At 43.0% G+C, this 26,551-nt stretch overlaps 3 protein-coding genes across 3 annotated transcripts; 1 reads left to right on the top strand and 2 right to left on the bottom strand.

Annotated features, from left to right (window-relative positions):
• Positions 1 to 5,827: 5,827 nt before the first annotated feature.
• irf2bp2a (interferon regulatory factor 2 binding protein 2a) lies at positions 5,828 to 8,438 on the bottom strand. The gene is made up of 2 exons (XM_012853557.3): positions 7,159 to 8,438; positions 5,828 to 7,035 (listed from the first exon to the last, which is right to left on the bottom strand). Exons 1-2 carry the CDS (start codon positions 8,006 to 8,008, stop codon positions 6,320 to 6,322), a joined length of 1,566 nt encoding a protein of 521 aa, XP_012709011.2. The 5' UTR covers positions 8,009 to 8,438; the 3' UTR covers positions 5,828 to 6,319.
• A 9,742-nt stretch (positions 8,439 to 18,180) lies between these two features.
• On the top strand, positions 18,181 to 20,824 carry LOC118557059. Its single transcript, XM_036126040.1, has 2 exons — positions 18,181 to 18,995; positions 20,254 to 20,824. Exons 1-2 carry the CDS (start codon positions 18,402 to 18,404, stop codon positions 20,578 to 20,580), a joined length of 921 nt encoding a protein of 306 aa, XP_035981933.1. The 5' UTR covers positions 18,181 to 18,401; the 3' UTR covers positions 20,581 to 20,824.
• A 915-nt stretch (positions 20,825 to 21,739) lies between these two features.
• LOC118557058 lies at positions 21,740 to 24,236 on the bottom strand. Its single transcript, XM_036126035.1, has 3 exons — positions 23,668 to 24,236; positions 23,303 to 23,416; positions 21,740 to 22,917 (listed from the first exon to the last, which is right to left on the bottom strand). Exons 1-3 carry the CDS (start codon positions 24,208 to 24,210, stop codon positions 21,832 to 21,834), a joined length of 1,743 nt encoding a protein of 580 aa, XP_035981928.1. The 5' UTR covers positions 24,211 to 24,236; the 3' UTR covers positions 21,740 to 21,831.
• Between the last annotated feature and the right edge of the window lie 2,315 nt (positions 24,237 to 26,551).

Below are 26,551 nucleotides of genomic sequence, written 5' to 3'. Positions count from 1 at the left end.
CAGAGACATTTATTTAAAAACGAGTATGCGCACCACGTTTTTTTTCCTGCATTGCTGCTCGCTGTTGCTTTCTATTTCGTGTTTGGCACAGACGCAGCGATGCCATCTTATCAGCTGATCTTGAGCCAGAAGCAAGGAGTGGTTGCTCAGCAGAAACAAAAAAAAAAAAAAAGAAGTGGGGATTGTGCTGGGCTCGGCTATAACGCGAAGAAAAAAGGTCCAATAGCTTTGGATCAGTCCCATGCATTGTCCTCATCTAGCTCACTGCCTCTCTCTCCCTCGTTCATTTGTCATCCTCTTTCCTTTCATCTTTTTTTTTGTCCTACGCCTCCTCTACACTCTCTCTCTCTCTCTCTCTCTGCTCCACTTATAAGATTTGGCAGCACTCCAAGATCTGAGAAAAACATCGGAGGCAAAGGCTCGTTCTGATGTCTGGAAAGAGGGGGAGACTCAATCCTGATTTCCATTTCACAGACTTGATTCGCAGCAGAAAGAAGGGAATACAGGCAACACAGCGAGGCTGAGTGTAACCACCAGTCAAAGAGAGAGAGAGAGAGATGGAGATGGAGGGAGGGAGGGGGGCGGTGGCAGACACACAACTTAGATCATAAGGAATAAAAATGAAATATTAGGAATCTCAAAATGCCACGTCGGTGTGTACAAAAAGGCACAGGGGGGAAAAACAGGGCGCCGTTTTTGTTTGCGTCCACCGCTTTAAATGGAAAACGGTTTTAAAACGGCACAAAAGTTTCGGAGCTGAAAACACATTTGGCACTCGGCACTGTAATCATCTTAACTCTGCAGGCCTTGGTGGTAAACATCCAGCCGAATGTAAACGCCCTCCCTCCCCCACCACTCTCGTCTCCCTTCCTTTACGGACCGAGCCAAGAATCCGAGGGGAAATTTTACACATCCTGCGGATTTAAGGCCTGCTCCTCCTAATTGCCGGTTGGAGCTGCAGTCTCGGCGAAGTAGAGAAGCCGTCGTTACCCTCAGCTCCACAGTCGAGCTTTGATTGATGAAGAAAGAAAGAAAAAAAAAAAAGATCTGAGCATGCCCTCGACACAAACATTCGCTGTGACCTTGCCCCCGGACGGCTCTAAAATTAACCGGGCGGGATCAGTCAAACTGGGAGGGGAGAGATGTGGACCAGATACTCCTTTTGGCGCGTCCCCGTATCTGCTGGCTTTAAGGCGAGGGGGGGGGGGGATTACTGCAGCAGAGCGGGCCTTTTGATTTACGGTGCTAAACATAGATTCATTAGTGAAACAGCTGGCTGCACTGAGTGCTCCATGTTCCCCTCCGCCCACCTACAGACTATAGGCCACGTTCAAATGCAACGCAAGGATTAAAATGTTGTGGTATTCTTTGTTTCAGCGAAGGAGCTTGTCAGCATCACTGTCACGGTTGGCTGCTTTTTTTTTTTAACAATAAGCGTAAACACGGTTGCACTGCAAAAAGGGAACTAAAAGTAAGAATTTCTTGAGATTAGTATATTTTCCCTTGATTTGAGCAGGTAAATAAGATTATCTGCCAATGGAATGAGTATTTTTACCCCTAAAATAAGATAATTAGACATCCTGCACTTGAAACAAGATGATGGAGATGAATTGTTCCTATTTTAAGTGCAAAAATCTTATTTCATTGGCAAAGAGTCTTATTCACCTGCTCAAACCATGGAAAAATACACTGATTTCAAGAAAATTTCACTTACTTTTAGTTCCCTTTTTGCAGTGTGGTGTTTGCAGACACCATTTCCTGTCCTTTTCTCTGCACCTAGAGCCGTAGGAAAGACCGAGGCGCATGTTATCCAGAGCAACAACCGTACCCAGTGTTGTCCTGACAACAATTATGACCTCTGAGATGCGATCGCAGCACCAATATGTTTGTGAAAGAGCCCACGAGCACAGTTGACCGTTACTAGGAGAGGCTCTGTCGTCAGCTATCAGTTGTTCCCCCTTTAACTTAGCCTGATTAACCACATTATGTCAGGAGAATCTGTCAGTCCAAGAGGGATTTCTTTTGTTTTTTTGTTTTACGACCATTGATTTGTTGGGGTTTGTGTTGCAGCAGCTGGATAAAGAACGCCTGCGGTCTGCGGGGGCGTCAGAAAACCAGGGAGTCCAAATTAAAACTTTGGAAAACGTCTTCCGCTGCACATTAAAACGCTTCTCCGGGTTGTTCGGGGCAAAAGTTTAGTTTTCTCCTGTCGCAAGTTTCCGGTAATTCCAAGCGATTTTATCGAGGTACCTTGGAAAGTGCCGGAAGTGGGTAGGACCTCTCGCATATATAGGGTTACTGGGGGCCAAATTAGGCAAAGGATGTACATTTTTGGGGTTATAGACCAGATACAGGTGTCTGTCATACGGTGTGTACGGTTTTGAGTCCGTAAGATAAGAGAGAAAGGGCAGAAATGGTTGGAGATCCTGGGAAAAGGCCACGCAGAGCGATGTAAGTCACAAATAACCACTATCTGGTTAACAGGATCAAGACAGAGCAAGATTTTAAACACTTACTGTTATAAAACCTCTGAAATGCTCCATCATACGGCTTCCGCGTTTTGAAATCCTTTCAAATCAGACAGCGGAGGAAGTGCCGGAGAAAATGCAAGATGAAAGGCGAAGCACATCACGAGTGACCGCACAGGTTAGCGACGTCGATTTACACCAAAGGTTTTAAACAGTTTCAAAGTGGCTTGGAATCCTCTTTTTTTATTATTATTATTATTTGTGTCCTTTTTAACACGATACCAGACATGGTGGCAGAGCGTCCGGTCGCTCTGGAGTGAGGCAGGTGATGCACAGCACGCCGAGGAGCTCTCACAAGCAGGCGTCGGTCGTTTCGGCCGTACCGAGACGTCTAAACGGTTCCAGCGTCTTGTCTCTGTGGTTTAAAATCCTTTTAATGAGAGGCCGCAGAAAGAGCTGGAGCGAAGAAAAGCACCAGACGAACGACGAGCGTCGCCACGACATGTGTGCAGGGTTACCAACATCGAGGTATGCCAGGATGTTTCGACGGTTACAGCTTTAAAAGTCCGTAAAATTTCCAGATGCCATTCTTCCAGACGTTTAAAGTCCCTTTTAATCAGATCCCAGGGAAACACCCGGGGTTTTCTCCGGCTGTGATGTCGGTGTGGTAAACATCCCTCCCTGTTGCTGCATCCTGCAGGTCAGCTGGCTGAAAGACACACCATGCACCTTTTTTTTTTTGTCGCTCGCTAACGAAAAGATTCGGATATTTCGGAAATACGAGAAAAAACGAGGATACACTGTATATACTGTATATGATGCACCTCGTCCTACTTGACACCTTCTTCCTATGATTACTGACTACTGAGCCGATGTGACATGTGAATTTCTCCAATGTGAGATCAATAAAGCCTATCTTATCTTATCTTATCTTAAATATCTCTTGCCGCAAAAAGCAACAACACAGAGTCGCTGTGCGGAAACCAACGTCCTCAAAACATCAGAATGACTCCCTTTAGCTGGACTTTACTCCCACGCGTGTTTGCTTGAATCCATCTATCGAGCACAAGTTTGAGATTATTAAAACTGCAATGGCTAACAGGGCGAATTATTTCGCAGCGTTATGGATCATCGTTGCTAACTCTGTCGCACACGGAAGCGGTTAGATCACATCATATAGATTTTTTTTTGGTTTTGACTTGTTTGCGTAACTCTGCACACCAACATTTTGCCTGCTCACAAACACAAAGATTTATGCAACACATAAAAGCTCTTTGGATGTTTTTTTTGTTGTTGTTTTTAATAGTAAGTAGTTGTTTGGAAAAATCAAATAACCTGACTTAAAGGGGCAGAAGCATGTAAAAGTTTGCTTCTTTGAGCAGCAGCTCTGACAAAAAGTCAGTTTCCTTAATCTCTGGGTATTTACTGGAACATCTCCTGAATATCTCCTTCCTGCATAAAAGCACTGTGCAGGAGAAGCGTCTGTTGTGCACCGGTAGCTACGCAACCCAGGAGCTTTGTGTTACGACAGCACTCCTTCCAGGGACACGTTGTTACTGTATTAGATACAGCACGGGGCTATTTTAATCACCGCTGTGCAAACAGGTATTCGCCCCGCTGACGTCAGTCTTTTTTTTTTTTTTTACGGGCAGCAACGGCCTCCCGTATCTCGCTGTGTCACACTCTAAGCCAGGTTATAAACACACCTGCCGCGTCTCCTTTGTGTTCCTCTTTGGCCCGCCGGCGCAATGTAATGACAAAACAGGTAGGTCAGAGTTTGAGCTAGTTTAAAAAAAAAAAAATCAGTGACAACAGGGGGAGGGTGTCGCGTTGCAGATCGGCACGGTTTAAGTGTCACCCTTATCAAAAGTGGGTTGTGTTCCTGGTTTTAAAGTCCAGCCGATAAGATAGCTTTCCGCAGAAACGGAAAAGAGACGCGTAAATAAACAGCCGCCTTGAAAAAAAGCCAGCTAAGGGAAATAAGACAAGGAAGGGTTCCTGGTACGCCGTTACGAGTCGCTTCTGCGTCCGTGGCAGCCGGTTCACTCCTGCCTAGTTAAGGAGGACAATAGTTGCTAAGTTGGCTGAACGGTGGGAGGCGCAGAGGCCGTTTTCAGCCCGGGCCGTGAATTTAACGGGTCACCGTGACAGCGGAGCCTCCGGGGGCCGGCACGTCCGTCCGTACGTCTCCACGGATTTAAGGACACCCCCCCTCCCAAAAGAACAGAGGTCACTGCGGGTGCATGTTAGTCCTGCAGAATCAGGGGACTGCTTGGCTAAACAGAAGGAAGAAGCAGATTACATGTCGTGATAATTACTTCTTCTCAAAGTCCTGCAGGATATCAGGCTACGTGGTTTCAGCATTGGGCTGCACACACAATCGCATTGTCTAAGACTGCTTCTCTTCCCCGGACCAAAGGAGAAGGGGGGGGGGGCAGGGGGGGCTCCATTTTGTCACCCAGCATGTCCGCCGTCGCTTGTAGAGACGGTTCTGGATTCAGACCAGGAGTGACCCGGGAAGCCGCAGCGGTCCTGTTGGCCGTTTGGAGAGATTTGGAGCTGGGCTTGCCTACAAGGCGGTAGCAGCTCATTGTTTACGTGCAAAACAAAACAAAAAAAGAAAAAAAAAAGAAAAGGGGGAAGCCTTTCCTAGAGTGTGGCACCACGTTGCAACATTACCAGCGGTAGTGTAAGTCACAGCTGCACAACGCACCAAATAAATAATAAACCGTGTTGCAAATCTACACCACACCAGTTCCAATAAAGGGGCAGCTTTGTCCTTTTTGGTGGGTTAAACTATTTAAATGTGTTGCTCTGCATTAAAGTAAAAATAATAATCAAATAAATTAAAAAAATAAACACCACTCCCCAAAAAAAGGCAGAGGCTTTGTGTGTTTTCTTAAAACGTACAAAAGTCTCTCAGTCCAGAATTGGCGCTCAACAGAGTTGTGCTGCCATGTTGGCGGCGTTCTCATTACTGACTCGACACATCCCAGCTGGCTGAACATGACTCGGCACCAACCCCCCCCCACCCCCAGAGTTCTTTGCTCTGCAATCAGACAAAAACGTAAATAAAATAAAACAAAATAAAGAGCAATGGGGGGGGGGGGAGCAGCAGCGTGTGCAGAGGAGCCGTCATCCAGCCGACGACGCCTACTTATATAGTGCAGCGTAAGTCGAGCCTCCTGAGCCGCCACAACAAGCCTGCACGTCAGACCCCGAGAGTCCCAACACCCCCCCTCCCCCTCCCGCTCCCGCTCCCTCCACCCAACCTCCTCCTCCTCCTCCCTCCTCCGTCTCCTCTCTCTGTCCACAGCCCGGTGTGTATAACCGCAAATGAAGCAAGCTCAGACAATCAGTTCATACAAGATCAGAAATTGTATTTGGCAATTTTTTTCTTTTTTTTTTTTCTTCCTTTTTTAAAACAAGTGCATACAAGTACAGCTAAAAGCATTTTTTTTTTTTTTAGGTTTTTTTTTTTTTTAAGTTTTGCCAAGTGCTCGTAGAGTAGCATTAGTCACATTCTACGTTTAAACAGGAACTGCCACCAGACCTAGAAGTACATCGAGAAAATTTTTTTTTTTTTTGTTAAACATCAACAGAGAGGAACGTAGTTCATTATGATGAGTTACATACCTTTTATCTTCAAAAAATATAGAAACAACAATGTATTCAAAAAATCAAAAATTATACAACCATGTTTTTACGAAGTATACTCTTCCCTTGGGTCCAATATGTACAAGTCCGTTAGTTTGTTTTGAATGGTATGTATGTGATATTTATATATTTATACTCAGATTTTTTTTTCCAACCTCCCCCTCCCCCCCAGAAGAAGAAGTGTTCAGACAAAATCAAGGGTCCCTCTCCTTTTTTACTTTGACGTCCCCCGCCAGGATGGTGGCGATTTCCCCCTGCATGAAAGCCCACGGTACGTTGGAGCCCACCAGGGGACATTTCTCTCCGCTCGGACAGTACACTTCGCCCGTGGCCCCCTGCTGCTTGATGCTTTCCCTCGAGCACGGGAAGCAGAACTTGTGCGAGGGCACGGACGGGCACTGGACAAAGTGCGTGTCCTCCAGGCGCTCGCGGCACAGCGTGCAGCACAGCGGTATGCTGCCGGGCACCGAGGAGTCCGGAATGCTCTGGGGGTGACCCTGGTCCATGCTCTGCACCTGCGGGGCGCCCGCTCCGGACGCCGCCTCCCTCTGCGTCAGCCTCCTCTGGCTCATGGAGGACGGCGACAGGGGGCTGCTGCTGTTCCTCCGCGTGGTGGAGTGCACCTGGTTGCCGTCCTTGGGGGAGCTGTTGCCGCCGGCGTTGTCCGCCGCCATGATGAGCGCCGCCATGGGGGACTGGCCGTTCTGGGCCTCGGGCGGGGTGTTGCGAGGGTGGGGGGATATGGTGGAGGGGGGAGACGAGAACCCCGGCGGGGGCACCGGGGGCATCTTGAGCCCCTCGGCGGGCGGCGGGAGCCACTGTTGCCCCTCGCCGTTGAGCTTGGCGGCCGTGCCCTCGCCCTCTGGCTCCGGGGAGGCTTTTCTCTTCATGCGGGGGTGCTTCCCTCTGTCTGCAGGTGGGAGAGAGAACAGGTGAGATGCACAGTTCAGAAAAAGACACATCTGCTGCACCCTACCATTGCACCACAGGCAACCCCCAGACCCCCCCAACACCCAGCTTAGACAGGCTTTACCTGACTTGGACACGGACGGGCTGGCCTCGTAGCCCATCACCCTTTGTTGCATGGCCGCATGCTCCTTCTTGAAGCGGCTGTCGAAGGGGTGCTGCGCCATCAGGTCCCGCACCGTCTTCGCCTTGGTCCAGTCCGACTCGCGGTTCTTGTGGCCGTCGGAGATCTCCGGCGTCAGGCTGTCGGGCCGGTGCTTCTCCTTGCCGTCGCGGTCGTGCTGCTGCTGCTGCTGCTGCTGCTCGCTGCTGGACACCGACGCGGGTCTCTTGCCCAGGTCGGCGGGGCTGCCGCCCGCCAGCGCCGCGCCGAGCCCCATCTGCGCCGGCCTGCCGTTGACGACGTGCACGGGGGGCATGCCCCCGTTCACCAGCGGCACGAGGTTCGGCGGCACCGCGTTATTCCTGCGCGGGTTGGGGCTCTGGCGGTTCAGCTCCGGCGGCTCGTCGGGTTTGGGAAATCCATTGGGGACGGGGATGCCGTTCGCCTGCCGCCCCGGCTGGTACTCTGGCCCCAGCCTGGGCGGACGGTCGGAGGAGAGCGGGTAGCGGTCCAGGGGCTGCGGCGGCCGCGAGCCGGGGTCTCCGGCCGCGTGGTGGCTGATCGCCTGGATCTCCTTCCCGGAGAGCTGCGACTTCCCCGGCCCCGGGGACCGCCCCTCCTGGAAGCCGTGCGCCCGCTTCAGCTGGCGGGCCGTCTCGATGACGAACTCGATGCGGTCGGCTCCCTCGTAGTTGACGCATCCCCTGCACACGGGCTCGGTAAAATCCCAGATCATGGCCCAGGGCATGCGGGGCAGGTCGCATAAATAACACGACTGCCTCCTGGAAGAAGCAGCGACCGCCGCGGACGACATGGCTGCTGCTGCTGCTCGTCGTCGACGCACTCCCGACAGAGAAACAGGAATAATAAAAAAAAAAACCTCTGCTGCCCCCCGGAACACGCACACACACCACCAACAAAAAAAAAAAAAAAAAAAAAAAAAAACAATTTAGCGTGCCTCTCTCCTCTGAGCTCCCCGTTAAGAGAAAAAAAACAGCAACAAATAAGCCCAAAACAGAAGATATATAAGAAGAAAAAAAGAAGAAGAAGAAGCTGGTCCTCTTGCGGCTTTTAGAGCAACAAGGCTGAAGTTTTAGAGGGAGAAGTTCATGTCGGTGCGTACTTTACTCCGGCGCTCCTCTATCTACCTCCGCTGACTCTCTACTACTGGCTCAGTGCGCAGCAGCGACGTCACCACGGCTAAACGCCTGCTTCCAGTTTCTATTGACTTGATTTCTTCGACAGACCCCCAACCCCACCTCTCCCCCACTTCACTGCAGCCTCTGTCACTTTATATATATATATATATATTTATATATATATTTTTTCATTTAACCACTTAAGCGCCTGCCAAATAATAATAATAATAATAATAAAAATAGTTGAAACCTCACCGCCTTTGACTGATAAGTATTATTGCAATCATTGTTATATTAATTTAAAACAAATCTACCCTGATCTAGTTTTTTTGATGTTTAAAAAAATACCCCAACCCCCCCTCAAAAATAAAAAAAAGGAGATGTGGGGTTTGCTTTGTCCTAAATTGCTGTAAAGCGCTTTTTTCTCTCTCTCTTTCTCTCTCTCTCTCTCTCTCTCTCTCTCTCTCTCTCTCTGCGGCTTGTTTTTCTCAATGCACAGCGCCTCTACGCAATGAGCTGCTACTACAACTGCTGTGCAATGAATGAGGTGGGTCGACCCTAAGAAAAACAACCGAGCTACTGTAATCCCATGGCAAAGGGGGGGTGGATTTATTTTACTCCCCCCCTCCCTCTCCCTCTCCCTGCAAATTTAAAAGGGCATATTATTAGGATTACTAAAAAGGATTTTACAACTCAAATGTTTTACCTTTTGTTTTCCCAAGACCGACCCAGTCTTGTGTTGTTAATAATAAAAAAAAGGAAAGAGAAGCGCCTCCATTAGGCAGTAACCAGGAAGTTCTTGTCATGAGGTGGGGATTTCCAGCCGCTGTGTGTTGTAAACTTGAATGGACTGGGGTTTGCAGCATGCGTATACTCGCACTCTGCCCACACATTAAAGGGATAGGTCAGTGTTTTTTTAAGCGAGGTTCTGCTAAGAGGTTGTAAGCAGTTATTATCTTACTTAGAGTAGAAATCCTCCTTGGCGTATTCCTTTGGCAACTTAGTAAGAGTCTTTAAAAGACAGCTGCAAGCAGAGGTGGTCCTTGCATGAATGCTGCCCCGGGCCATGGCAAGCCCCCCTCCAACACACATATATAAAACATAAATATATATATATATATATATATATATATTTGTGTGTGTTTTATTTATTTTCAATTTTCAGTTCTCTTGTCTTAATAATTTCCCTAAATCATAGCTAGCTTTCAAATATTCGATTCAATTTTATATATTTATATACCACATGTCATCTCATCTTTTTTGCCAAAGTCAAATTCAATCAGATTACACAGATTGGTCAAATTCAATTCAATTCAATTCAATTTTATTTATATAGCGCCAAATCATGAAACATGTCATCTCAAGGCACTTTACAAAATCAAGTTCAATCATATTATACAGATTGGGTCAGATTATACAGATTGGTCAAAAATGTCCTATATAAGGAAACCATTTGTCTGAACAAATAAGTTTCCTATCTAAGGAAACCCAGCAGGTTGCATCAAGTCTTGACAAGCAGCATTCACTCCTCCTGAAAGAGCGTAGAGTCACAAAACTCTATAATAAACATAGAAGAACTACTCTATATTGTGGATTTCATGCTGGACTCAGTCTAACATGCCAAAAAAAACATAATAAAGGCTTCTGTTGATTTTTTTTTTCTCCAGAAGTAGCAAAAAGTTTTAATACATCTCTAACTTTTTTAAACGAATTGCTGTTTTGTGAAGAGCAAACCTTTACTGATATGTAACGTTTTATAGTTTGAACTAGAGATGAACAAATGCAGTCCAGAGTTCTTAAAAAACAATAAAATAGCTCTGAGGTTTTGCAGCAAATTGGAATTTTGTTCTAATTTTAGCGTTATTAGCCGACTGTGTTGCATGACTGTTTTGTCACAGTCCTCACTGACTTTGGGATGCAGCTGTTCTTTTTTTTTTTTGTACCCAAAATCCCTCCTGCCGCCCCCTGACACAATGGTGCCCTAGGCAGAGAGCCATGTCGCCTATATTAAAAGAGCCCCAGTTCATATAAAAAATGTGACTGAAGAGATAATAATTAATTATAGAAACTGGAAGGTATTCCACTTTTTTTTTTCTTGCCACAAAACTCTCAGCAAATGTTCCATAATAAATATTCTGTCTTTTTCCACTTGTGGACTAAATATTAATCCCTTAATTTACTTTAAATAGTTAAGGTTAAGTTTGTAAGCATATAATATTCTGTAGAAAAAGGGGCACTCTGTTCAAAATAAATAAAATATATTTTTACTAGTTAAAACTAGCAACAGTAAATATGTTGTCGGAAAACTAAAATACATTCTACTCGAATTATTTTTTGGATCCTTACATGATCTGAAATAAAGATAAATATATATATATATCATATTGTTGATAATAAAGGTCAAAAGGCACGTTTGACATGTTTTTTTTTTTTCGAGAAAAAAAGCATGAATTCAGTGAATTTTTTTAATTCTTGGTTCATTAAGTTCTTGGAAACATTAACCAACATACTATTAGGTCTAATGAACAGTTTCTACTCCTCTTCAGGCAAATCAACACCATTTTGTCATCCCAAAGGTTGCCCTGGCTGTGTCCCTCTCTGGGGAGTAAACCCCAGATAACAAGCTGAGATGTAGATGTCTTTAATTTATCGACAGGGATTCTGGAAACTTCTCCTCTAAAAAGCGGATAAGAAGCAATTTTGGAGAAGACAGCGTCGTTGAAAATCCATTGACTAGAACGGAATATGGCAGCCAGACTCACTAACAGTAACATACCTACATAAAGACCAAAGAAAAGACCAAGTTTGTTTCTTATTTTGCAATATCATCATAAAATCCCCCAAATACATAATCTCTTTGCAATTTCCACAAATAGGAAATTGCAAGTATTTAACATTCACAAATATTTAAATGTTCTTTTTCTTAAAAATGGCATATTTTTACTTGTTCAGAAACCCACAAGGAGCTATTTTAAAGTATATTCTTTTAAAAAAAAACACTGTACGAGTGAGGGCAAAAATAGGTCTTTGGATTGTTGAGTTTGGTGAGCACGTTATGATATTGCTGAGGTACGGGTTGTTTTAAATGTTGTTTTAACTTAACCAGTAGGACCAGATAATCTCGATTTATCCTGAATTAAGACGCCATTTATCAACAGCTGTTCAGATCCTAACTGTTTATAAGCCTTTCAACAGAACCTCGCTTCAAAATTCTGTATCCAAACAGAGTTTTGGATCAAAGTGCTGTATCCAAACTAATCCTTAAGCAACCAGTCCTCCAAATCCAAAAGTGCTAAATTCGTCCTCATATTTGGAAGGACGAATTTAGCACTCTCGCCTGTTTTTGAGAAAGCAGCAGCCAGTTTCTCCTGCGAAAGATAACGCGCCTTAAAGGTTTATTCAGATGAATTGCTTCACAATTGTTCTGTTTTACATAAAGGATGGAAAATGTCACATGAAACGAGTTAGACACCAAAACCCCAGCCAAAATCCCCTGAAGTAAAAGTGTAGGTTTTAACTGGAGGAGTGTCCCAGCAGTTAAGATTCCTCTCTCTCTCTCTCTCTTTTGCTCTCTCTCTCTCTCTCTCATCTGGGCTCATTCCAGCTTGTTGCAGCTTAGCCTCGGGCTTTGGGTGAGGCAATGCGTCTGAAACCTGCAGACACAAAGCAGGATATGTTTGTGCAAGTCCATGTGACGTTGGAAAGAGGAAGCAAGATGTTTAGTCACGTACCCTCATCCGCCTCGCCCATCCACACACAGAACATGAGGCCATTTGGCTCCCTGCCTGCGGCCATGATCATGCACTGTGTGGCATGGGGCCCTGCTTCAAAGGCTTTCCGCAAACAAAATAAGACACTTCTGCTCCTGCTCCGTCTCCGCCGAGCGCAGAGAAGTTATATCCCCCACTGTACACAACTGTCACAGAGTTCTAGTTTTAATTGTAAACTGCGATATTTCCATCTCCGCTTTCTCTCAACTCCCCCGTCCTCGCCGGGGCGAACAACAAAAAGGAATGTGGTGTCGGGCTTTTTACGGCGGAGTTGGGAAATAGCTGTTGCGAGGCGCAAAATAAACAAAAGTCTTTCCTTGAGACTGGTGGAAAAACAGTTGCCTAATGCTTTGATCCTTTTGCTTTTTTTTTTTTTTTTTCCACTCGGTCGACGTTTGTGTAAGCAAATAGCTGCAGGGCCAAGCAGCTATTATGCAAGAGGCATGCTGGGATTCATTTAAATCTAAGTGACCTGATTTTTATAAAGGGGAAGATTCACATGATTTTAAAAAACAAAAACAAAAACAAACAACAGAAGCAGATAAAGGAGAATGGTGCTGCAAAGCACAGACGCAGCGATGTAGACCCTGTATACAGTAAAGCCAGCCCGGTGTGACCCGACTGGTGACCATCTGACTTGAGACTCGCCACTAAACCAGACGGCGCGGCTGCATAATCCGTTTTTTTAGCTCGGTTTTCTGACTGCCGAGCGAGACATGTGGGAGCTAAATAAAGCCTGAGAGGTAGGTGACGGCCAGGGGAATACCCAGCATGTGACAGCACCGCGGGCAGGATAGGATGACGTTATTTTTGTTTTAAAACTTTCTAACCCCCTTAAATTTTTTTTTCTTCTTTTTTTCTGCCACACATGCTTTTATTCGTGAAGGGAACGCATTTGTAAATTCCTTGTGAAGTTTTCCACCCAAAACCACAGCACAGGTCTGGATTTCTCTTTTGTGTATGTTATTTAGCCCTTCCCCACCCCGCTTCTTTTTTTTTTCACAGCAAATGCTGAGGTATGCAGATTAAACTAGAACCTGTTTTTGTCAACCTAAAAGGAAGGTTATAACAGGACAGCAGTAAAAAAAAAAAAAAAAAAAAAAAAAAACTGCAGGGGCTGGACTTTCCAGTGATGACATTTCTGTGAGACTATGACCCCATGCTCTTTAAAGACATTCCCCGTGCCCTTAGAGGAGAAAAAGGCCCACAGCATCACAGATCTCAAAAGTAACTGGGAGAAATGTACCAGTATGTTGTGGCAAAGGCTAATAAATGAATAGCAGTGTAGCAGTAAGAGCACATTCGCGTAAGTCACACAGTTTCTGAATGTGACAACAAGTAATTTATTCAATTCAATTCAATTTATATAGCGCCAATTCATGAAACATGTCATCTCGAGGCACTTTACAAAGTCAAAATCATTCCGATTATACAGATTGGTCAAAAATTTCCCATATAAGGGAACCAGTTGATTGCATCAAAGTCCCGACAAGCAGCATTCACTCCCGGAGAAGCGTAGAGCCACAGGAAGAGTCGTCTGCATTGTTGATGGCTTTGCAACAATCCCTCATACTGAGCAAGCATGAAACGACAGTGGGAAGAAAAACTCCCCTTTAACGGGAAGGAAAAACCTCCGGCAGAACCGGGCTCAGTATGAACGGTCATCTGCCTCGACCGACTGGGGTTACAGAAGACAGAGCAGAGACACAACAAGAGAGACAAAAAAAGCACAGAAGCACACATTGATCCAGGAATCTGTTCTACATTAGATGGTAATAGCGGGTGAGCCGTCTTCCCTGGATGATGTCACAGCTAACAGAACGTCAGACCAGGTGTACCTACTATGAAGAGAAAAAAGACAGAATAAAAAGTTAAAAGCTGAAATGACGACAAGCAATGCAAAACTGGACAATAGTAGAACTCAATAGAGTGAGAAAAATAGAAAAATAGACCCGTTATTTTGTACCTTTGGAAGAGAAGCAGGCCCACAGTATCACAGATCATGCTTAAAAGTGGGGAATGGGGGTTGCTTATGTTGTGGCAAAGGCTAAAAGAAATGGATAAGGAGTAAGTTTAAGGCGCTATTTTCTGACCTGAAATGGGTCAACATGTTGTTAAGTATATCTGGAAGAAATAGAAACAACATATCTGAAGAAACAGAGCATCAGAGATCCTCCGCCGTGCTTTACAGTTTATGGAACGTGTGTACCTCGTGGCAAAGGCTAAAACATGTGAGGACTTATTGGGATATTTCACAGCTCCCTGTAGCTTTGGAAGAACAACCAACTCACAGCATCACAGCACCCTTTACCGTACTTAACAATCAATCGGCATGAAAAAAGTACAGTTTGGCGTAGGTTAAATAATGTGCTGGAAGTCAAATTTGAGGTCTAACTTGTTTACTTCGCACAGTTTCTTGCATGTGACTGCATGGTTTTCTGTAGCTTAGCGATAGAAACCGGCCCACAGCATTACAGACTGAAAAGTGGACGCGAAAAAAACAAACATACATTGGGTTTACATGTGAGGACTTATCAGCACACTTCACATTTTCTGTATGTGGCAACAAATGTCCCAGGGCCTTTGGAAAAGACACGGTCCCACAGCATCACAGATTCTCCACCATGCTTCAAAGTGGCTCTGAGGTAAAAAAAAAAAAACAAATGCAAAGAGTAAACGTGCATTTAATTTAGATAGTTTTGTACGTGAACTAGCCATGGAGATTATCTACCAGACTAGCTACCATATATACCCTGGTAATAGTGCTATTTTTAGCTGCTCTCTTGCCCTGGAAGGATTAAGGTACTGATTTTAATTCGAGGAGATAGGAAACCTAATGAGCTTTCTTCTGTCTTGCTGTCAGCGTGGTCTGGATGCTTCACATTGATTTTTCTGATTAATTTCACATGCTGACGACAGAAACCATGCGCAGCGTATTGGACCATATTACATTTAAAAAAAAAAAAAGGATAGCGATATAAGGAGTCAGTCTTAATAAAAGTGGATTTGAAATAAGACGGAGGGTGAACGGCAAGAGGGGAAACAATGTGCTGGGCGGCTGGAATCTGGGGGCTGGAGGCTGCAGAGGTGATGTCATTGGCCAGAGCAAGAGGCGAGTGAAAAACAAGTCTCTCTCTTTATTCTGATCCTCTTTGCAGTCCCGACAGGGAAGGAGGGGGGTGGTGGATGGCAGCCAGCCAATGCAAAGGCTGCTGGGAAATGGCAAAGGATGCCAAGCAGGCCCCACCGCCAACATTAGAAGCTCACATCTTTGTTCTCAGAAACCTGGTGTGCTGCCAAAGGCCTCATTTCAGCTCCATGGCATGATTGCACTGGATGTAGGCCAACTACTGAGAGCTCCCGCCCCCCCCCCCCCACTCCTCCCCCCCCCGCCTCCTTCTCCTCTCATCGCTCTGTTTTTTCCACTGCCTTCAAAAGCTTTCTGCCAAACATGCAGCAGTTGCCATGGCTGCAGAGAAGGGAGCATAAAAAAAGGAGAGTAATGAGTCAGGCCTGGACCCAGATGTGCCACATGTGTATCCATTTAGAGCAAAAAACAAGATGGTAACACATCCCTTTTCATCTGCCCGCCTCGGCGGGGACAGACAGCTTGGTCAGAGGTGCAGGACCGAGGGAGAGGAGGAGGACGAGGGAGGGAGGAGGAGGAGTAGAGAAAAAAAAAAACCCCGCAGGAAAAAAAAAATGTAAATGAACATCATTGTTTTCACTTCCATTTTTAAACAGAAGGTAGTTTCAGTGGCTTTTGCTGCCGCGCCAGCTCAGTTGGCCCACCAGGAACAGAAAGCACCGAGGATTCAAGCTTAAATATGTGTTCACGTATAGCTGGCTGTCGTCATGGCTTCCTGTCCAGCGGAAACTCCCCCCCCCCCCCCCCCCTACCCCCCACCCTCGGGTATTTTCAGCCACAACAAGGCGTTGATGTAAACAACCTCTGCATCTCCGAGTCCACATCATCGGCTGCAGTATAACTTCTGCCTCGACTTGTTGGCCTTATAAGGAGGTTTGAATCCTGAGTCACAGCTGTTGCGTTCAGAACGCTGTGCTGCCTGCGCGGCCGGCTCAGAGAAAGAAAAAAAAAAAAAACGCTTAAAATGGGATTCTGCTGCATAACGCTTCGTGCACCCAAACACATTTAGAGTTTCCAGCAAGCCGGCGGCGTCGCCCACACCCACTCCTGCAGTGAGACTGCAGAGCTCCCTCTGCACCTGGCTTGCTCTTGCAGGCTCCAAGGGGACCTCATGTGTGTTTGGGTGGTAAACAAATGCCTCAACGGTCATGTGTGTGTGGGGGGTGGAAAAAAAAAAGACGGAGGACACCTTACACTGCAAAAATGGGTCTAAAAATAAGTAAAATGTTCTTAAAGTTAGTGTATTTGTCCTTGATTTGAGCAGGTAAAAAAGATTATTTGCCAATGGAATGAGTATTTTGACCCCCAAAATAAGATAATTAGACATCCTGCACTTGAAATAAGGTGATGGAGATGAGTTGTTCCTATTTTAAGTGCAAAAGTCTTATTCCATTGGCAAATAATCTTATTTACCTGCTCAAATCAAGGACAAATACACTAATTTTAAGAACATTTGACTTATTTTAAGTTCCGTTTTTGCAGTGTACGCCGGCCTGTGTCTTTTTCTAACACATTTGGGCGTGTCCTGACATTTTAAGTACCACGAATGAGCAATATAAACCTAAGAAAATGTATTTTAAATTATCAAGTAAAATGGAATAAAAAACAAACATGCATGAATATCACATCTGGGGCACATGTTTAAAATATCATTGCTCGGCATTTAAAATGCTGAGCAATGAACTGCAGGTGTTTAATTTGGTGGTCTCCTGGCTACTCAAGGGAGAGCAAACACTACAGTAAGATCGAAAGAGGCCTTCAGGACTGTAAGGATAAGGTGCTATATTTGTCCTTATACATACAACAAAACTTTGTAGATCACATGGAGCGTTTCACTAATGGCCGACCTGACCAGGATGTCTTTTTGGTGCTAGGGGGAACCAGAGACGCGACAAGAACATGCAAACTCCACACAGAAAGGCCCCTGCTGAGCCCAGGATTAAAACCCGGGACCTGCATGCTGTGAGGCAAGGGTGCTAACACCGCTATGAGACTGGTAACATATTTAAATTCAGCTACAGTTATGGAAGCCAGCCCACAAGTGGAGGACATTAAAACGTCCGCTACCACGCCCAGATCCGCCCATTACAGACACCAGAACACGAGGACAGAGAACCAAATACAACATGCTAGAGAATAACCGTGAAGCAGGGAGGTGGAGGTGTCATGCTTTGGGGATGTTTTACCATGAATCCTACTCCATATCAGTGGGTGCTTTAGATAAACGAGAGACACATGTAAGCTGAGGCAGAACCCGACCCGAAAACACAGATGTGAAGGACTGGCCGAGCACTATGAAAAGGTCAGTCCAGGGCCTAGTCAAAGCCCGGATCTGGATTGAGATGACGGCTAAAGTTAAGGATTGGAGCACGTTTCCCGCAGACCGATATCAGAGACTGGCAGATGGCAGCGTTTTATTTCTGCTATAGTGGGTAATACTGCAATAACAGGGGGTAGGGTGCCCTTCTGTTTTCCTCAGTCAGAAAACCTGCTTTTTTTTGTTGTTGATATACTTTGTTTAGTAATGAAAATAAGATCCATTGTTATTGTTGACTTCACTTTCTTTCCCAGAGATAAGAAAGTGAAATTAGTACGGAGCCCCTAAGGGGACATGGAGAAAAAAATAAAAGGAAAGAAATCCCGACTTATTATCGCGAGATCCCGAGAAACTAAGTCGAGATCTCGAGATCCCGACTTATTATCGCGAGATCCCGACTTATTATCGCGAGATCCCGACTTATTATCTCGAGATCCCGACTTATTATCGCGAGATCCCGACTTATTATCGCGAGATCCCGACTTATTATCGCGAGATCCTGACATATTATCGCGAGATCCCGACATCAGTACATAACAACCTTTTTTTTTTTTTTTTTTTTTTTAGAACATAATGACCTAATCACAGTGATGGAGGACACCCACTCATGGGGTAGATATATAGATTTTTATTTCGAGCTTGGGCTTGAGTATAAACACATTAAATCAGTGCTTGACAGCAGACATGGATTTAGTATTAGTGAGAGACATCTGAAGAGAGTTTTCAGAGCGCGGGGACTCATTCGGCGCAAGTCCTTTTCCGACTTGGCAGTTTTGGTAGAATTCATTAATAACCAGCTACAGTCCTCTGGACAGCTTCACGGTTACCGATGGATGTACGCTAAATGCAGAGAGCATGGACTTCGTGTGAGAAAAGAAGATGTGCGCTTTGTGTTGAAGGAATTGGATCCCCAAGGGGTGGCACTGAGGCAGGCAAGACGTCTCAGACGGAGAAATTACTTTTCAAAGGGACCAAACTTCATCTGGCACATGGACTCCTACGACAAACTTAAACCATATGGAATATGCATCAACGCAAGTATTGATGGGTTTTCAAGAAAAATAATCTGGCTTAATGCTTACACAACAAGTAGTAATCCAAAGGTGATCGGGGGGTATTACATCGAAGCGGTGCAGCGTTTAAATGGCTGCCCTAGAGTTGTACGTGGTGATCTTGGAACCGAAAATGGCCATGTGAGAAGTTTCCAGCGTTTCCTTGTACCAACGGAACCAAACGAGACCCTTGACAGTTACCTGGAAGGAGCAAGTACAGCTAATCAAAGAATTGAATATTGGTGGCGTTTCCTTCGTAACCAGTGTGTGGAGTTCTGGTTGTCCCTTTTTGGAGACATCAGAGACAACGGTTACTTTGATGGTGGATTTTTAGACAAAAACCTTCTTCAGTTTTGCTGCATGGGGATCATACAGGTGAGTTAATCTTAATAATTTATTTATGTTTGGATAATAATAGCAAACTGAGATCCTAGAGGGATTACTTGTTTTTAAACACAGCGGATGCTGCGCAACTTAACTGCAGCAAGAGCCGGTGGCCGGTGCTCGCACACGCATCCGCTGTGTTTCCAAACAAATAGTCCCAACGTAGTTCATTTGACATTCAGATCAAATAATAAAGTCATACCAGAACTCTGGAGAACTCAACAGAATAGCGAGATCAGTCTACTTTGGACCGAGGACACATTATGGGTTCCAAAGTGTGGTTATATTCTACAAAAAAAGACTAGGACCCAAACAAAGCTTGAATCACAATAAAGGGAACAAATCCTTCCAACGTCCCAAATTAACACACATCATGAAAATGACTATTGAATGTAAAGTGTTTGACATGTTGCTTAGCCGTGATCCTCAGGGAGGTCTGAGGGTCCCTGGGGGAGGAATGGACTCTGGCTCTTCTGCCAGGCAAGTTTAGATGCTTCCATATCAAGGTTATTGTTTTAATATCAGCTCTGTACTGTATGAATAGTCTCAATCTCAGTTATATGTACAGTCATATTCAATAAATTAGAATTTGGGATGAGTACTGTCAAATTAAAAGCACTTTAAAATAACCTTAAAGCAGGAGTTTAGTGTTTTTATTGGTGTGATGTAATATTCTAATCTAAAATGTTATATTTTCCTTAGCTGTAAGCAAGACATCATTTTCATTAACACATAAATGCTATGTGTTAAGTCCACTAGTTTAAGCAGTGGACTAAATAAATCAGTATGACCATGATTTGATCTTGCATACTTGAATTTGCTTAGCTTTCTCAGATGTTTAAATAACAATACACATATAATAATGCGTTTAACCATAGCTGGAGACACTGTAAGTCTTGAAAGATTTTTCCTGAGATGTGAAACATGCAAAATTGTGTTCGCAAACATTGTTGATGTGCAAAAAGTTGAATTTCATGTTAAAATTGTAGTCTAACTGCAGGATTCTTCTTTTTTAAGCCACTTTCAGTTTTGTTTGAATTGAATACAACATGGTGCAAATTTTAAATTAAGGACTTTATTCTCTAACTCATTGAGAATTGATGAAAATAAAATCAATAATTAATAATCATAATGAAATTGGTATTGCAAAGTTTTTAGGAATTCCTATCCCTATTTATGACTCTTATAATTTACTAATTTTAAAACAGATGTGTGTATGATTCTCATATTCATGTGTTCTTTGTGACAGGATGAGCTGGATGATACTGCCCAGGTTTGGAATGCACACTCCATCAGGCCATCAAACAACAGAAATGTCCCCAGTGGTCGACCCAATGTGATGTATGCATTACCTGAGCTCTACAGGACAAGAGACTTTCTTTGCCTTGTTGAAGAGGAACATGTTGAAGTATGCAAAAATGAGTGCATTTCTCGACTGACCAAACCATGTGATCCAGATGTCTTTGACCTCTGCAACATCCTTATGGCAGAGTCCCATCTGACCTTACCCACAGACGCTTACCAGGCTTTGAACTTGTATATGCATCTAAGAGAGGCAATCATTGCATCACTTTAAAATGTGCTGACTGCAAGCAAGAACATTTTTCAGCACCTTTACAAGCCCACTTAGAATGGCATGCAGATGTAAACAAACTGTTTCTTTTCTTTCAAAAGTATTTCATTATGTTCTCTAGAAGGGACAATGAAGAAATGTATTGTTCATTTGAGTTTCATGAACTGCCAGTTTATTCAACTGCTTCTAACCATTTTGTAAATATGCAATATCTGTTTCAGATCAAAATAAACTCTGTGAAAGCAAATACTTACTTGTCAAACAAAGATAAACATAAAAGGAAAATAAGGGTATTTAGTATAAATAATATTTATCTGAAAATGTAATTCTGTGATCAAAACAAAATGCTTCTTTTAAGTGATAAACTCTGTCCTGCCATTCTATTTTTAAAATAAATGTTGCATTAATTAACTTTTTAAAATTTGAAATGCTATAAAGAAAGGAAAAGTATTTGAAACAATCAAGATGATACAAAGCAAAATGCATATTTCTTGCCTCTGAAGTTAAGGGTTGTAAACACAATTATGAACTTTTTAAAAAATCTGTAAAAACATCTAAAAGCTTAAACAGTAAACCTTACTGAAAGAACAAACTCTGCTTAAAGCAACATTGCACAGAGGCTACATCAACAGATCTGTCTTGTAGTACAGCATCTTGAAAGAAATGAGAACACATTTCTGTTTAATTACAAAAAAAGGGGTTAGAATATGATAAAATCAAAGGAGCACTTCTTCATACATTGAAAAACAAAATCTTAACAAGTAATTCTGGTCTAGTTTCTAGTGAAAATATCCTATTACACTTAAAATAACACAAATTAACTTAAAAGTAACTTTTCAGCAACACATAGCGTTTTAAGTAAGTAATTCTTTAATATTGATGAGAAAGTACTTGCTCTATTGGCAGATAAATTAACTTATAGGAAAAATATCTTGTTATAAGTTAAATAATCTTCCAATATAAACAGTACTTTTTAATCAATATTAAGGAATTATTTACTTAAAACAAGATCTTAAAATCTTGCGGAAAAGTAATTTTTACATTAATTTGTATTATTCACAAGGTATCTTTGAAAATAAATACAATTGAAATGTAAAGTAACAAAAACATACAGCCAAACCATGAAAACATAAAATCAATTGCTATATGACTGAATGCATTAAATATTTAAATATGAAATTTAGAAGAAAAAAAAAACTGCATTCAAAATTTCCAACCAAAACAAAAAGGTGCTGTAAATACCTCCCATCAACTTCAAATTATGTCCATTTCAAAGTAATTACTGGAGAGGATGTTGTCGAACTCTGTGCGAAAGTCTGGGTAAGAACTATAAGTGCAAGGAAGTTCTAGGGTAGCTCCACAGGTGTGAGCAACAGGCCTTCTATTAAGCCCAGTTTCAGTGTTGAAACAAATGAGAATTTTGTCAACACAGATTACAGAAGAGCCGGTGCAGAAACGCAGTATTTTTTCAGCCTTGTCTTCATCAGCATTTTTTACAAAACGTTGAAGGTGGTTAAAGGTTGTCTGTTCTCTCTGGGACAGCGTCACATTTGCTGATTCAAACAGCTGTAACAGTCTTTTACCTGAGGCCTTCTTTTTTTCATACAAAGACAACAGACTTTTCTTGTCAGCAAGTTCCACTTGTACACATGCCATGGATGTGGAGAAGCAATCCAATATATACTTTGGCTCTTGAAGAATTGCCTTGTGAGCCATGGTTTCAATGGCCTGCTGAATGTTCTCATTGGGAGGCAGGAAGTGGGACCCCATCCTTGTGAAGAGGTCTAGCAAGTCCTCTTCATCACCTTGATCCATGGTGCCCTGTAGAGCCTTCTCAACAGCTGATCTCTCTACTAGAGGGAGGTAGTTGAGAAATGATGGGATCAATACATCATCATCCACTGATTCAATTCCATGGACACAAGCTAAAATGAAAGCTTTCGATAGCCTCACTGGAATGACTCCATGGTCTAGAAATCCTTTGACCCAAATGTGTCCAATGGCTTGCCATTCAGACTCACAAAAGTCAGGCCTCAACCTGGGAACTCGCTCTGTTTCACCCTCACACTGTTCCAAAAACTGCTCCCAAAATGCAGTGTAAACCTCCCTTGATACCCCAGCATCATCGATTGCTCTTTCATTCACAAACTCCATTTTTAAAGTCTGATTCCAAAGGTTGTTTTCCATAAACACAGCCAAAAGATCTTCCACAACCTTGATCCTGCGAATTGACACATGTAGATGGTTTGCTAGATTTTCTGAGTTACCAGCTGAAACAGATTGGGGCAGTAGACCGCTTGAACTTGGGTGAGAATCTTCGGGTGGAATCAAGCCAGAGTCCTGGGTAAAAGATAAAGCAATAACCATTATTAACAACACAGATACAAATATGAGATTTCTACAAACAGATTGGACATTTGTTTGTTAATATTCTCTTCATTACTATGTTATGATTACCAAGCTAATTTGTAGAACTTTGGAAGATCTGGTGGAACACTAACCCTTCTGCTTAATCCATACTTTAATACTTTCATATGATTTTTTTTAATTAAATAGAAAATACCAATTCAATTAAATGAAAAATATATATTCAATTCAATAAAAAAATATGTATTCAATTCAAAAGATGTAATAATTGCATGACCTTTAAAAAAAAGGTGGTACTGAGTTGTTCATTACAGAGGAGAAAATGAGCTCTGGGTTGTATTGACTGTGTCCATTTCACCTGGCCAGTTTGTCCTGCCTCCATATTACTGGTTTGCATTTGTGATGAGAAGAGACTCCTGGCTGAAGGCAACAGTATCGGGGAACCGTGTCCAAAGGGACTGCTGAGATCGTCCTGAATGACAAAGTTGTACAGTATTGTAATATATAAAGTTATGTTTGATTACAGCACACAACACAAGTGTTAAACTATTCATACCTTTGCCTTAAGATAGATATTTATTTCACAGTTGATTAAAAATACATCACAAAAAAACTATGTAAATTCTACCAATTAATATGTTACTATTTTACCTCAATTCAAATGTCACATATCACTTCTATAAGTATCTAAATCGTATCACGCCAAAGTGTTTCTGATCTTACCTGTACAACTTCTTCAGTGTTGTCATAATTTAGTGTTACAACGACTATGTCACTGTCATCATCCAATCCAATTAGGTCCTCTTCAGGATTCCATACAACCGTGTCTCCCTCATCCATGTGTGGAACAGATCCAGAATTTTCAGAGCTGAAGGGCTGGGGCTGCCGAGGTGTGGATCCAGAATGAGGTGGATCTGTAAAATCAACAACTCCAGAATGGTTGTAGGAAGAGTCTAGGTGATTCAAAGTTTGATCATCACAATCCTCCATTTCACCAAAAGATCCTTTTCTAGCTGTTGGGGTTGAGTCCATGTCATTTGGTTGTTCAGGACTTTGACAATCTTCTTCAGATGAAAACTGAACTGTTTCTTCTTTCTTTGTGCACATGTAAAACCGTAGAAGCTTCAGCTTGGTTTTTTCATAAAGACTTCCGACTGTTTCATCTAAAGAAATCCGATTTTTTTGGAAGTCACAAACTTCAAAAAGAAAGTCTTCAATTACCCCTTTGGTGGAGGTCCCATCTGGAAAAAAAAGCTCCTTTCCCATTTCAAGAATTTGAGAAACAGTTGTAGTTTTATCCACTGTTACATGCCTCGTTCCTCCACCATTTCTTGTTCTCACTTGTTGGTATTCATCAATGTGAAAATGAAGCCACCCAATTTCAATTTTTCTCGAACTCCTCCCTGCTGCCTTACTTCTTCCTCTTGCCATCTCCACCCCTTGCATTTGGAACAAACCAGATGTGCTACAAACAGCTCTTTTGGTCCTAGATCTCATTTTCCGTGCTCCAATTTTATCTCTTAAGTTCTGGAGAAGAGTATCTTTTTCTGCAATAAGTGTACTTTGCTGACAAAAAGACAGAACTGCTATTCTGTCACCATATGAAGTGATGTAATTGGTCATCTGTTCATCTGTCATTATAGACAGCACAGCCTTGTCCACCTGGAGACATAAAAAATAAAAAAATAATTAGAATAAAGACATCCACATCTTTTTATATATATATATATATATATATATATATATATATATATATATATATATATATATATAGTAATAGTTGTATTTCAGAAAGCCATGCGAAGACTTCTTGTGTAGCACTATCGCTGCTAGTTATGGGTCGCATAATTTGTTGTGCCGTTGCCATAGTAACCCCCTTTTTTGAAGACAAATTGTAGAATGTGTGGTCAAACTTTAACAGATAAAACAAGTTTTTCTTGATAAAATACAAAGCGGTTCTTACCTAAGGCCAGACCTCTCAACTTTTATCAAAAGTTAGGAGTGAGATTATGCTAATTTGGGGGCGGGGCTTGTTTGGGGGCGGGGCTAACCGGACCCTGGAAGAGCCGGTGGAGTCAACTCCATCTCATTTTTATCCCACCAGACAATGAAGTAGACATGTATTACTTGTGTTAAAAAGAGAAAGAGACATATTAATACTTAATAATAATAATACTTAATTGTTCAGTTAATGGATTAAAACATAAATAATACACAATTGTTCAAATAATACTGAATAAAATTAAGTAGATTTTAATTATTAACCGATTTATTATACTGTTACACATTCATCTATGGGTTGTTTATCATTGTAAATCTATAACCTGATTGGTGAATCAGGCTGAGTTTCATCAAGCCTTTATGATCCCCTCAGCAGCAACACTGAAGCACACAGAGGTTCCCGCTGCGTCTTTACGCACGATCCAGCTGCTGATGTCTCCCTCTTTTCAGCTCAATGCACTTCTAGACTGTTACAGTTTATAACCATTATCACCTTTCACAGCGACAGGTTTCTCAGTCAGTCGCCGCGCTGACCAGACAAATCTCTATTGCTCTCGTCAGTGCTTTCTGGGCGCACTGACGCCCAGAAAGCACCTGCTCCGAGGGAAAGGAGGGGGGAGAGGAGCAAGCGCGGAGGCACAGAAATACGGTGCATGTAGTTACAAAATGCAGAATTAATAAAAACGAAACTTATAAACTGACCAAGTGGCGTTTTAAACTGCATCTGGTTAGCAGAACTGTTTTTATGATCAGCGTGCAGCCATGACTGGTTCTGAATGAACCGGTCATCTTGCAGCAGCTCCACCCCCCCCCCCTCCCCTCCTGTGTACGCGGTACAGGACCTTACCGGCTCACTTTCACCACTGTTAAGACTAAAATTATTCATAACTCTGATCACTCTTCCTGCTGCTCTGTTAACATGAACTGCAGCAGGAATTACTGATGGCCATAAGCTGTGAAAAAAGCTGAAACATCTCAGCAGAAGGCGGAGTTTTTATCGTCCGCTGCCCAGATGGGCTTTGTGATTTTTATGCGTGAGAAATGCCATGTTTGCGTGTGAAATGTCATGTGTTGCGTGTGAGCGTGTGAAGTTAGTGAAATGCGTGTGTCACACGGTCAATGCGTGAGAGCTGAGAGCTATGCTAAGGCTATCAAACGTAGTTTTTCACTGAGCGGATATTTATCAAACAATGTTTTATGCGATTATATTTACCTTGTCTCTTTGCATGTGCATGATATCCTCCTCTGGGACATCTCTGGACCGCAGAAAATGATATAAGTCGTCCTCCATAATCAATGTAGACACACTCCCCCACGTTTACCGCATAAAAACATGCCTTTCCCCCCCAAAAAAGTAACTCGCGATTTTTCAGAAATGTCACGGGATCTCGCGATAATAAGTCGGGATCTCGCGATAATAAGTCGGGATCTCGCGATAATAAGTTGGGATCTCGAGATAATAAGTCGGGATCTCGCGATAATAAGTCGGGATCTCGAGATCTCGACTTAGTTTCTCGGGATCTCGCGATAATAAGTCGGGATTTCTTTCCTTTTTTTTTTTTCTCCATGTCCCCTTAGGGGCTCCGTAAATTAGACATCAATATGT

The sequence above is a fragment of the Fundulus heteroclitus genome, chromosome 22 (assembly GCF_011125445.2).
Source record: "Fundulus heteroclitus isolate FHET01 chromosome 22, MU-UCD_Fhet_4.1, whole genome shotgun sequence".
NCBI lineage: Eukaryota > Metazoa > Chordata > Actinopteri > Cyprinodontiformes > Fundulidae > Fundulus > Fundulus heteroclitus.
Note: the sequence above shows the minus strand (reverse complement) of the source record. Positions and strands in the feature narration are given on the sequence as shown.

Coding starts and splice junctions, on each gene's coding strand:
- LOC118557059 (XM_036126040.1), top strand. CDS start 18,402: ATGTACGCTAAATGCAGAGAGCATGGACTTCGTGTGAGAAAAGAAGAT. Junction 18,996..20,253: donor GCTGCATGGGGATCATACAG/GTGAGTTAATCT, acceptor TCTTTGTGACAG/GATGAGCTGGATGATACTGC.
- irf2bp2a (XM_012853557.3), bottom strand. CDS start 8,008: ATGTCGTCCGCGGCGGTCGCTGCTTCTTCCAGGAGGCAGTCGTGTTAT. Junction 7,036..7,158: donor CCCGTCCGTGTCCAAGTCAG/GTAAAGCCTGTC, acceptor TCCCACCTGCAG/ACAGAGGGAAGCACCCCCGC.
- LOC118557058 (XM_036126035.1), bottom strand. CDS start 24,210: ATGGGAAAGGAGCTTTTTTTTCCAGATGGGACCTCCACCAAAGGGGTA. Junction 23,417..23,667: donor ACACTGAAGAAGTTGTACAG/GTAAGATCAGAA, acceptor TTTGTCATTCAG/GACGATCTCAGCAGTCCCTT. Junction 22,918..23,302: donor AGGCAGGACAAACTGGCCAG/GTGAAATGGACA, acceptor TCTTTTACCCAG/GACTCTGGCTTGATTCCACC.